At 44.7% G+C, this 12,340-nt stretch overlaps 1 protein-coding gene across 1 annotated transcript in view; it reads left to right on the top strand.

Annotated features, from left to right (window-relative positions):
* The window catches only part of GNPAT (glyceronephosphate O-acyltransferase), a 31,140-nt gene that overhangs the window by 12,080 nt on the left and 6,720 nt on the right, over positions 1 to 12,340 (top strand). The window contains exons 3-9 of the mRNA XM_060035071.1: positions 950 to 1,126; positions 3,050 to 3,179; positions 6,573 to 6,700; positions 7,396 to 7,471; positions 7,723 to 7,874; positions 8,022 to 8,152; positions 9,611 to 9,834. Coding sequence (XP_059891054.1) covers positions 950 to 1,126; positions 3,050 to 3,179; positions 6,573 to 6,700; positions 7,396 to 7,471; positions 7,723 to 7,874; positions 8,022 to 8,152; positions 9,611 to 9,834 — 1,018 coding nt within the window. The remainder of the gene's footprint in view (positions 1 to 949; positions 1,127 to 3,049; positions 3,180 to 6,572; positions 6,701 to 7,395; positions 7,472 to 7,722; positions 7,875 to 8,021; positions 8,153 to 9,610; positions 9,835 to 12,340) is intronic.

Below are 12,340 nucleotides of genomic sequence, written 5' to 3'. Positions count from 1 at the left end.
GAGTTGTAAGACCGCTGCTTCTCTCAGGTTTCCAGGGAGAGGGGTCTGTAGGGACAGCACATCAGTCGGGCAAATGAGAAGCCCAGGTGCACAGAATAAGAGGCCAGGCCATTCTCTTCTCTGCTTTCCTCCAGTGCCTTCTGAACAAGCCGGCCTTTTCACCTGTGTTCTTCACCTATCCAAGTCCTTCCTGTCCCCAGGGGTCTTGGCTTTCCCGCTCCCCAGCCTTCTCAACCGGCTCAAACTGGCATGAGCATTTTCTGTCTCGAGGAAGGTCCTCTCCTGGCAATGTATTCTTTCTTTTTAATGCTCCAGTTCTCTCTTTCCCTTCTGATCCTGATTCCTCAGATGTGTAGGCTGTGCGACTTCCCTGGTGGTGCAGTGGTGAAGAATCTGCCTGCCAATGCAGGGGACACAGGTTTGATCCCTGCTCAGAGAAGATCCCACATGCCGCAGAGCAACTAAGCCTGTGCGCCACAACTACTGAGCCTGCACTGTGGACCCCGCGAGCCACAACTACTGAGCCTGCGTGCCTAGAGCCCATGCTCCGCAACAAGAGAAGCCACCGCAATGAGAAGCCCGTGCGTCGCAAGAAAGAGCAGCCCCCGCTCGCCGCAACTAGAGAAAGCCCGCGCGCAGCAACGAAGACACAACGCAACCAAAAATCAATCAGTCAAATACATAAATTTAAAAAAAAAAACAGTTGCAACAATGTACTGAAAGTAACTACTAAGTGTATGCTCTCAGACACTAGATCTTGAGCAACAACTTATTTTAGAGAATTTGGATGTAAGCTTAAACTATATCAATTTAAATTAAGAAAAGAACATACCATTTTGAATTATACAATAACATTGGTCCATTTGGAACTGGTCCTACTGATTTGAGCAAAAAGAATTTTGACTTTTTTTTTCCCAGAAATTTATCCCTGCTTTCCCTTTTCTTGTAGCTTTCCAGGGAATCCCTTCAATCTGCCGAGGTCCTGCGAGAGGAAGCCTGTGGCATCCTGGATGAAATGAACCACAAACTGCGTCTGGGAGCCATTCGGTTCTGTGCCTTTGCCCTGAGCAAAATATTTAAACAAATTTTCTCGAAAGTGTGTGTAAATGAAGAAGGTATTCAGAAAGTGAGTATTGCTTGTAGAAAAGCAATCTCTTCTTCAATCCCTCACAATTCATTCAGCTCAAAGGCATCCCGCTTTGCACTCGATGAGCAGGCCCTGGTTAGCAGGTGGCCTCCAGCCTGAGCAGAAGAGACTCCGCCTCTCCGCGGGGTGTTTTTTCCTTTTACCTTCAGATCTGCAGGCTTCAGACAAACTAACGTAGTCACTTAGTTACAGACTTTACAGACTAACCTAATGTCAGATGTTCATAGAGTTACAGAAGTCGTACAAAGAAGTTCTACATATTCTTCACCAAGATTCCCCTACAACATGTTCTCTTTCCTTTCCTCACACACCTTTCTGGTGTGTTTTCCCTATAAACAAGGACATTCTCTTATGGTGTAATTATCAAAATAAGCAAATTAACATTGACACAGTGCTGGTAATACAGATCTTATTCATGTTTCACCAGTCGTCCCAGCTGTGTCCTGTATAGGCCAAAGAAAGTCCTGCATCGTGTGTTACAGTCAGCTCCCATATCTCTTTAGACTGTTTTAGTCTAGAACAATTACTTAGGCTTTGTTTGTGTTTCGTGATATTACTTTTGAAGCAATCAGGCCAGTTATATTCTAGTGTCCCTTGATTTGGGTTTGAGATGTTTTTTCGATTAGGCTCAGGGCGTGTCCTTCTCAGTGTATCAGCCCAGAAGCACGTGGCCTCCGTTTGCCTGTTCCTGGTGATGGTCACGTTCGTCACTTGGCTACCGTGCTCCTCGCCAGGCTCTTCGCCCCTGTAGAGTTACTCTTTGTGCCCCTGTAATTAATAAGTATCTTGGGACAAGAGACTTGAAGGATGCTTCAGTACCCTGTTTTTCATCATACTTTCCTCCACGCGTTTTTACAGCCACTGATGTTTTTTGCTTGAATCAGTTATTACTCTTATGATTGCCAAGTGGTGATTTTTCTAATTCTGTCACTCCTGTCATTTAATTGTTTACTTTTTTCTGAAAGTAAGAGCTTTCCCTATGAAGATTATTTTTATTCATTTGTTTTTAATACCTTTCTTCTCTTACTAGGAAGCTCTTACCTTCACCGGCCTTCCTCCTCATACCTTTTAATGCTTTGTTTTTATTCAGTCATTTATTTTGCTTCCAAGTATTTCTTCCTGCTGTGACTGATTTCTAGATTGCTGACTTACGTCTGCATCTCTGTCGGAGAACGTTTGATACGGTGTTGGGAACGGGGGATGTTGCTGGCTATGTCTTGTTTGTCGGTAGGTTATGTATTTCGATTTCAGAAGAACAGACACACGTTGACACAGTGGGTATTTTTGAGACCGACAGCCCGAGGAATGGATTGGGAAGCTCGGATGCATCCCTCCCTGCTACAAGGCGCCCACTCTCCCTGACAGTGAACCCAGTGCATAAATAGAGAAATACCATTCCTTTCCTTGGTCCTAACAATTTGTAATTTTTTTTAATCTCTCTGAGAGAAGTTTTGTTTTCTCTTCCTACGAACTAACAGTCAGTCTAGCGCGGTGGCTGACAGTTGACTTTTTAATTCAGACTGACAGATCCAGTCGTAGCTCCACCGTGTATTAGAGGCATGACTATGTCACAAATGAGGAAGCTAAGGCTTAGGCCTTATGTACAAATACGTGGTATTAAACAGTGCATGTAAAATGCTTAATATGCTTCTCAACTAATAGCTGTTAGTGATCATCACCATTATTATGATGATCTGTAAAATTTATTTTTGCTGTCCTTGCGTTATGGGAGATTATTTAACTAGAACTCTGAAATAAGTTTTGTGCACGTGGTCGGGAGACAGAAAAGCATTACTCGTATTCCCTCTGTGCATACGCACAGTCTTCCGTTTTCTGATTTAAGATAGCGATTTTAATAATATGAAAGCTGAAATTATTCAAAGTGTAACATTTGTTTTAAAGCTACAGCGAGCCATCCAGGAGCATCCTGTTGTTCTGTTGCCCAGTCACCGAAGTTACATTGACTTTCTGATGCTGTCTTTTCTTTTATACAACTACGATTTACCTGTGCCGGTCATAGCAGCAGGAATGGGTATGCATTGGTTTTTTCTCTTTTTTTAATTATAAAAATTAAGGCATTCGCGGGAATGATTTTAACAGTGCCGAGGTTATTTGAAGAAAATGATGAGAATAGCTTCTCCCTTCTTTCATTCATTTATTTATTTATTTATTTATTTATTTTTGGCTGTGTTGGGTCTTGATTGCTGCGTGCGGGCTCTCTCTAGTTGGGGTGAGTGGGGGCTGCTCTTTGTTGCGGTGCGCAGGCTTCTCATGGCGGTGGCTTCTCTTGTTGCAGGGAACAGGCTCTAGGCACGCAAGCTTCAGTAGTTGTGGCACGCGGGCTCAGTAGTTGTGGCGCACGGGCTTAGCTGCTCCGCGGCACGTGGGATCTTCCCAGACCAGGGCTCCAACCCGTGTCCCCTGCATTGGCAGGTGGATTCCCAACCACTGTGCCACCAGGGAAGTCCCTCTCCCTTCTTTCTACAAGTCCCAGTGTTCAATAGGTTGGATTCTGTCCTCTGCACTGTGCTTTACTGTGCCTACCCAGACATCAGCAAGCATATATGCACATAGGGTTTTTGGTTCAGGTTGAAAAATGAGATTATACGACCTGGATGTATTACCTGCTGTTGTTATTTTTATTTGGTAATATATCAGTGGCTATCTCTGTATGTCAATAAATAGATCTAAATTCTTTTAACGTGTTTTTCAATTGTGGTAAAATGCACAAAACATAAAATTCACCATCTTCAGCAGTTTCAAGTGCACATTCAGTAGCATTAAGTTCACACTGTTGTACTGTCATCCATCCACAGAAGGCTTTTCACCGTGCAAAACTGAAATTCTGTCCCCATTAAACACTTAACTCCTCATTCTGTTCTCCCTCCAGCCCCTGGCACCCAGCACTCTCCTTTCTATTTCTGTGAACCTGGCGGCTCCAGATACCTCCTGTAAATGGAGTCAAACAGGATTTGTCCTTCTGTTGCTGGCTTGTTTCACTCAGCGTGATGTCCTCAGCCTCCATCCATATTGTAGTGTCTGTCGGAATTTTCCCTTTTTCAAGGCTGAATAATATTCCACTGTATGTATATACCATATTTTGTTGATGCATTGATCCATCCCTGGACACTTGGGTTGCTTCCACTTTTTGGCTCTTGTGATTAGTGCTGCAGTGAGCATAGGTGAACAAATACCTGTTTGAGTCTCTGCTTTCAATTCTTCCAGGTATACACCCAGAAGTAGAATTGCTGGGTTAGATGGTAATTTTATTTTTAACTTTTTGAGGAACTGCCGTACTGTTTTCCACATGCAGTCACTGCACCATGTTACACTCCCACCAGCAGGGCACAAGGGTTCAGTTTCTCCACATCCTCTCCAACACTTGTTATTTTCTGTTTTTTTAGGTTTTTTGTTTTTCTGTTTTTAATAATAGCCGTCCTAATGGGTGTGAAGTGGCAGCTCATCGTGCGCTTGATTTGCATTTCCCTGGTGATTAGTGACGTTGAGCATCTTTTCATGTGCTTGTTGGCCAATTCTATATCTCCTTTAGAGGAGTATTCAAGTCCTCTTGGTTGTTTGTTTTCTTTGTTGTTGAATTGAAGGAGCTCTTTATATGTTCTGGATATTAACCCCTTATCAGATATGTGATTTGTAAATATCGTCTCCCGTTTCACTCTGTTGATTGTACCATTTGATGAGCAGAAGTTTTTAATTTTGGTATACAGTCGGCCCTCTGTATCCACGGGTTCCGCATCCATGGATTCAACCAGCCATTGATCAAAAATATTCAGGAAAAAAAAACTCCAGAAAGTTCCAAAAAGCAATACTTGAATTTGCCATTCACAGGAAACTATTTACATAGCAGTTACATTGTATTTACGATTGTTTACATAGCAATTGTATTAGGAATTATAAGTAATCTGGAGATGATTTAAAGTGTGTGAGGATGTGCCAGGTGATATACAAATACTCTGCCCTTTTATATAAAGGACTTGAACATCCAGGTGTTTTGGTATCCATGGAGAGTCCTGGAACTAATGCCCCACAGATTCCCCCAACCCCAGGGGCAGCTGTAGTCCAGTTTATCTGTTGTTTCTTTTATCTTCTGTGCTTTTGGTCATATCCAAGAAATCATTGCCAAATCCAATGTCATGAAGTTTTTCCCCTATATTTTCTTCTAAGAGTTTTATTGTCTTGGGTCTTATATTTAGGTCCTTGATCCATTTTGAGTTAATCTTTGTATGTGGTGTGATTTTTTTTGGTAAGGTTCCACCTTCACGTCTAACATTGTTACTGCTGTATAATATTCAGGAGTGTATATGTATCATAATGTGGTAGTTTTGCTGTTACAAACAAGCTTTCAATATGTTTTCATATTAGTGCTTTTATTTCTGTAGGATTGATTCCAAAAAAGTAGGATTGCTAAGGCGAATAAATCGTTTATCATCTCCTTTCTGAGCTAGCCAGGAAAGCTGGGGTCCAGGCCTGCACCTTTGCTGATAGACACAGTAAGCAGTAAAGTAGAAACTGCCAGGACCTTAAGCACTTAGAAAGCGTTTCCATCTATATAGACACGTGAGGACGTTATTGGAAAATTAGGGAAAAATGAAAACTGTTCTAAAACCAGGTGGTAGAACTCTTTCTCTCATTCTGGACTTGCTTTTCTTTTCTAATCTGTGCCACTGAAAGAAGCGTGGTATTTTCACCTGATGGTTAAAAAGGAAAGGTGAGAACTGGTTTGGCCTGACTGTGCAGAGCAGGGAGGATGCACGTTGATCTGTCACTGAGGTCAGCGGCACTGCTGACTAAGGAAGTTGGCATGGTGGCATAGTTGAGGCTGTCCCATTGCCTGCTGCTGCCCCACCTCTAGCTGGTCTGGTTGTAAATGCAGAGGTGCGTGGGGAGTGGGGTGCACAAGGTAACCTCCCAGCCAGCACCTGCCGACAGAGTCCCTTCTTTTCTTTTTTTTTTTTTTTTTATAAATTTATTTATTTGTTTATTTATTTATGGCTGTGTTGAGTCTTCGTTTCTGTGCGAGGGCTTTCTCTAGTTGCGGCGAGCGGGGGCCACTCTTCATCACGGTGTACGGGCCTCTCACTGTCGCGGCCTCTCCTGTTGCGGAGCACAGGCTCCAGACGCGCAGGCTCAGCAGTTGTGGCTCACGGGCTTAGTTGCTCCGTGGCATGTGGGATCTTCCCAGACCAGGGCTCGAACCCGTGTCCCCTGCATTGGCAGGCAGATTCCCAACCACTGCGCCACCAGGGAAGCCCCAGAGTCCCTTCTTTTCTTAATTCCATTAGATGCTTCTTCTTAAGATTAGGGGTGTCTTACATACATGAAATCTATCTTAATAGAATCTGAGCTGAGATATTCATAGAAAGCTTCAAGGTCTGCAAATCAACATTAACCGTTGTTTCTTTCGTAGACTTCCTAGGAATGAAGATGGTTGGTGAGCTGCTGCGAATGTCGGGGGCGTTCTTCATGCGGCGGACCTTCGGTGGCGATCAGCTCTACTGGGCGGTGTTCTCTGAATATGTGAAAACTATGTTACGGGTAATGCAAATAATAACCGACTACTTGCAAGCTGTGTTTTCTTTTCACTGAAGTTTGCTCTAAGATCTTACTTAAATTTGTGACTTTTTCTTCGTTTTTGTTTTTTCTTTTGTTGCAATAGAGACTTTTTTAATATAAATTTATTTAGTTATTTTTGGCTGCGTTGGGTTTTCGTTGCTGCGCATGGGCCTTCTTTTTAGTTGCAGCAAGCGGGGGCTGCTCTTCGTTGCGGTGCGCGGGCTTCTCGTTGCAGTGGCTTCTCTCATCACAGAGCACGGGCTGTAGGCGTGCGGGCTTCAGTAGTTGTGGCTCACGGGCTGTAGAGCGCAGGCTCAGTAGTTACAGCACACGGGCTTAGTTGCTGCGCGGCATGTGGGATCTTCCCGGACCAGGGCTCGAACCTGTGTCCCCTGCATTGGCAGGCGGATTCTTATCCACTGCGCCACCAGGGAAGCCCTAAATTCGTAACTTCTGAATGGACTGCTTAGCTGGTTTTTCCCCCGCGAGGAATGTGCATAACCTCCGCAATCTGTTTCCTCTGTGTGACTCTCTTGTCTAAGTTTCACTGTGAGCAGTGTTTGCTCGGAGGGCTGGGGAGGGAACTCAGGAAAAGGAATCAAAAGAAGCATTTATCACTTTGAGAGTAGGCAATAGGTTTTGTGTTTGTTTTGTTGGTTTGTGTTTTCTCTTTACAGAATGGTTATGCTCCTGTTGAATTTTTCCTCGAAGGGACAAGAAGCCGCTCCGCCAAGACACTGACTCCAAAATTTGGTAGGTTCCTTACAGACTGAGGGAAAACACAAGCCCAGAGGCTCCAGGCGTGGTGTCATCGTAGCTGCTGAATAGAACTTGACACTTTGTTTGCAAGATGTTCTTTACTTCATAAGTGTAACTGTTTCTTTAAGTTCAACTGTTTATATTTCTGGGCTTGGTATATAATGTATTCTTTTAGTATCTTCCTGCGGCCTTGTTTGCTTTCCTTTTCAATATGTTTGAACAATCATTTCTCTGTACGTTTACAGGTCTTCTGAATATTGTGATGGAACCGTTTTTTAAAAGAGAAGTTTTTGATACCTACCTTGTTCCAATCAGCATCAGTTACGATAGGATATTGGAAGAAACTCTGTATGCTTATGAGCTCCTAGGGGTTCCTAAGCCGAAAGAATCTACAACTGTACGTAAAGGATAGCCAAGCTTGATCGTACTGGAATTTAAAGAAATTAAATTTCTTTAAATTTATATTTATTTATGATGTACTTTATACACCAACTGATTTCTTAATGTATTCTTGTTTTCTTTTCCCCTGTTGTGATACTCTCAGGGATTGTTGAAAGCCAGGAGGATTCTCTCTGAAAAGTTTGGAAACATTCATGTGTACTTCGGAGACCCTGTGTCACTTCGATCTCTGGCAGCTGGGAGGATGGGTCGGAGCCCGTATAACTTGGTTCCAAGGTGCAAGGCCTGTGTTTTCATAACTGACGTAGAAACAAGGATGAATATCTGAAAGTGTAAACTGTGATTCTTGAGTTGACCGCTTCTAGCACTGAAACTTGGTTATCTGAGATCACACCCCGGAGAAGCAGAAAGCTTCAATTAATATGTTCGCCGGACACTTAACTGCAGGATATGTACATTAAACATGCAAAGCCAGACAGTGCTCAAACAAACAAAACAAAACACAAAACCCATTGCCTGCTCTCAAAGTAATAGATGCTTCTTTTGATTCCTTCTCCCCAGGCTCCCTCCCTAGTACCCTACTGACTTAAAAGTGTGAAGAAATAAGCCGTTGTTAACAAGTGCATGTATGGGAATTGCTGAGCACTATTGGTAGGCCAGCCAAAGTATCTACTAAGTATTGTTTTTGATCCTAGAAGGGATTGTTTAATAATAACGAATGGGAGTGAGTCCCTGTTCTCAAGTTTATAGTTCTGTGGCAGGGAAATGTGTTAGCTTCTTTCAGCATGCAGCTACAGATGCACATGTGGGTTTTCTCAGTGTAGAGAAATACACCCGCAGGAGTAAAGGAGACCAATCGCCTGCCCAGCCGGGCTTCCGTGACCGCAGCATCATTCATGATTCATCTGTAGCGCCAGTGGTCCCACGGCAGCTGGCAGCCTCGCTTGCAGCTTCATCAGCTGTCAGAGGCAGATGTTAGCTTTCTGCAGCCACAAGCTTTCACTTGGTCCATCTCAAATTGGCCAGTTGTATCCATTACCAGGGAGTCCTCACTGGCTACAGCTTTCACGCTAAGCCACCTTATGTGCCTGCTGTTAGGTCCTATGCGTATATCCTTGCTCCAGCCAGCTCTGGGTAGGTTCTGGATGTCATCTGACTCAACGCTGGGTGATTCACGCATGAGGACTCTGTCAGGCAAGGACCGAGACGGTGCCTAGCAGGTGCCCTGAAGCTTCTCAGAAGGGCGGTGTAGCAGTCAGGCCAGCGGTACAGCCTGTCGGTACAGGCATGAGCAGTTGCCAGGCATATCATATCGTCACCTGTTAGGCGTGTTCTACAAGAGCCGTGTTCAAAGCCCTGTGGATTCTCAGGAGACAGAGCAGTTCAGTCCGCGGGAGGAGGCGTCGGTTTTCACAGAAGAAGTGATGTAGCCCACTGACAAAGCAGCAGCAAGTGTTTTTTGTCTGTTTGCTTTGGCCTGGAACCAGGGGTAATAAAACCAACCCTCTTGCCTTGAGTATTTTTAATCACCTCTCAAGAGCATAGCCCAGAGACGAATGGACAGATCCCACTCTAGTAAAGTGAAAGTATATTTTTGCAGCGTGACCTGAGAGAGTTCAGTTGGCAGAAAGTATGAGAAACCTTCTAAAGGGTCTGTCTTCTCCCATTCCCTTCTCCACTCACATTGTCTAAGTAGCAGAACTGTAATTGGTTGTTCTGTATTCTTCCTTTTAGATATATTCCTCAGAAACAGTCGGAGGACATGCATGCCTTTGTCACTGAAGTTGCCTACAAAATGCAACTCCTGCAAATTCAAAACCTGGTTCTGAGCCCGTGGCCACTAATAGTTGCTGTTCTGCTTCAGAACCGGCCATCCATGGACTTTGATGCCCTATTGGAAAAGACTTTATGGCTGAAAGGCTTAGCCCAGGCCTTCGGGGGCTTTCTCACTTGGCCTGGTATGTATGTGGGACATATGTGGTGATAATGCTTGCTTTTTTTATTTCTTAATTTGGAAAAGTTGTAGCCTAGACGTGAAAAAAAAAACCCATATAGGACTTTAAGCAAAGCATTGCTCAGAGAAAGCAAGCCTAATCTGTTTTTATCGCTCTAGGACATTGAACGTAGCATATCAATTATTTGAGAAGAATTGTTTACATGTCATTTCTCCCTAAGGAGGCTCTGAGTAGACAGAGGACCAGAACACCCTCCCTTGCTTCCTAGCAGAGTGGAGAATAAATAATGACTCTCTGTGCTCCACATATTCTTCCCTCTACACCCACCTCTTTCTTTTTCTTCTTTTAAATTTTTTTTTAAATTTTTATTTATTTATTTTATTTATTTTTGGCTGCGTTGGGTCTTCGTTGCTGCACGCGGGCTTTCTCTAGTTGCGGCGAGCGGAGGCTACCCTTCGTTGTGTGTGGGCTTCTCATTCTGGTGGCTTCTCTTGTTGTGGAGCACGGGCTCTAAACTCGTGGGGTTTAGAGTGCAGGCTCAGTAGTTGTGGCGCACGGGCTTAGTCACTCCGCGGCATGTGGGATCTTCCCAGACCAGGGCTCAAACCTGTGTCCCCTGCATTGGCAGGTGGATTCTCAACCACTGTGCCACCAGGGAAGCCCCTACACCCATCTCTTTCTACCACATTATATTTGCAACCCATTTGCCTCACTGGATTGTAAGGATTAAAGGGCTGGTCTTAGAGAACTGTATACAATTCTCTGATAGTAACAACTTTGTAGAAACCTCACTGGAGTTATGAAGACTATGCCGGGAGTTTGGGATGTATATGACAATAGTTAGCTTAAGTTGTTTTCAATCTCTGCTTTAAAATTGTAGAGACTGCAATTGGAAATGCAGTCTTCTTAAGACCGGATAATTATTTATAGTCAGGTATTTACTGTCCACTCATTAAACCCATACTGAGTACCTAGTGGGTGCTGGGAACTCCCAGGGGTACAAAGATGAACTAGATGCAACCCTTGTTCTGGAGGTTCTGCTGGTGTGTAGAAGACAGGGTGGGTAGTAATGTGTAAACTAGTAGAGAGGGCTCAATGACATAAAGACAAAGAACTACAGACAGATTGCTGGGGCTTACTGAGACTGCTGCGTAGGAAAGGGCCCACGCGCAGGGAAGATTTCATAGAAGCTACTTGAGCCCATCTTGGTGGGACGGTAGGAGCTCTTCAGGAAGACAGATGGAGAGGAGCGTTGTTAATGTAAGGATCAGGAAACACGCGATGGCGGGTGTGACAGCCCCGGGCATCCCTTGAGCTGCTGGCGGTTGGTAACATTAGAACATTGGCTCTGGGAAGGGAGTGATGGAGGCGGAGATGTGGACAGAGGCTGGATCATAGAGGCCTGCTGCCTGGGGATCTAGACTGGAGTCTGTAGGTCACAGGACGCAGACGTGGGTTTTAGGCAGCGAAGTGTGAGGGATTGGCCTTTAGCAAGCAGCCCGGTGTCAGGTTTTTTGTTTTTTATAGGGTGGTATGTTTTTGTTCTTTTATTTTGGCTGCACTGAGTCTTAGTTGCGGCATGCAGGGTCTTAGTTGCAGCTCCTGTGCTCGGTAGTTGTGGTGCACGGGCTTAGTTGCCCCGTGGCATGCGGGATCTGGTTCCCCGACCGGGAATCGGACCCAGGGCCCCTGCATTGGGAGCATGGAGTTTTACCCACTGGACCCCCAGGGAAGCCCCCTGATGTCAGTTTTAAAGATGGACCACAGTGGGGAGAAACCGGTGGCAGGGAGACAATTGAGCAGGTTGCCGTGCGTAGATAAGAACTCAGGAAGCCGAGCCAGGCAGCGGCAGAGGGCAGTGTGGCTGAGAGAGGCTGGGAGGAATTGCCAACAGGAGTGCCGGCCAGTTGAGTGTTGGTCACCGGGAGGGAAGTAAAGATGAGTCCAAATCCCAGTATTGTTAACGGTCTGATGGGAAGCAAAGGACATGTGGACTGCAATACAAGGCAGAAAGTCGTGAAAGACGAATGTTCGGCCCAGAAACGTGTGAAAGCAGAGGCACCTGTCTTTCTAAGGTGTTGGTTTTTCAAGAGGGGATAAATATGTGGCCAGTTCACGGCGAAAAGTACCTGTGCAGCTGCCACGACAACTCCAGTTGTTACAAAGTGAGAGCCGCTTGGTATCCAAGTACCAGAAGTCATGTAGTTATCAAACACTATTCCTAATCTAGAACATGGTATGTATATTTGGTTCCTTTTTGCTTTTTTACCCAGATTATCCCATATATTCTTAAGCATTCTGTCTAGGCCTTTTTATGATATACATGTCATTATATGTACCTGTCACATAAATCATCTTGTATTATATGTATGATGTCATGTGCTGCACCCTTACCTCGAGCAAGCTGAGACAAGGCAGGTTAGCCCAGAGCGGATGTGATGAGTCCGAAAGGAGAACCGCAGTTCCCCCTTGTCCCTTCCGTGACACACGAGCAGCGCCCCTGCCTGGC

Source organism: Delphinus delphis, chromosome 16 (assembly GCF_949987515.2).
Source record: "Delphinus delphis chromosome 16, mDelDel1.2, whole genome shotgun sequence".
Classification (NCBI taxonomy): Eukaryota; Metazoa; Chordata; class Mammalia; order Artiodactyla; family Delphinidae; genus Delphinus; species Delphinus delphis.
The sequence above is the reverse complement of the archived record's forward strand: the minus strand, read 5'-3'. Positions and strand labels throughout refer to the sequence as shown.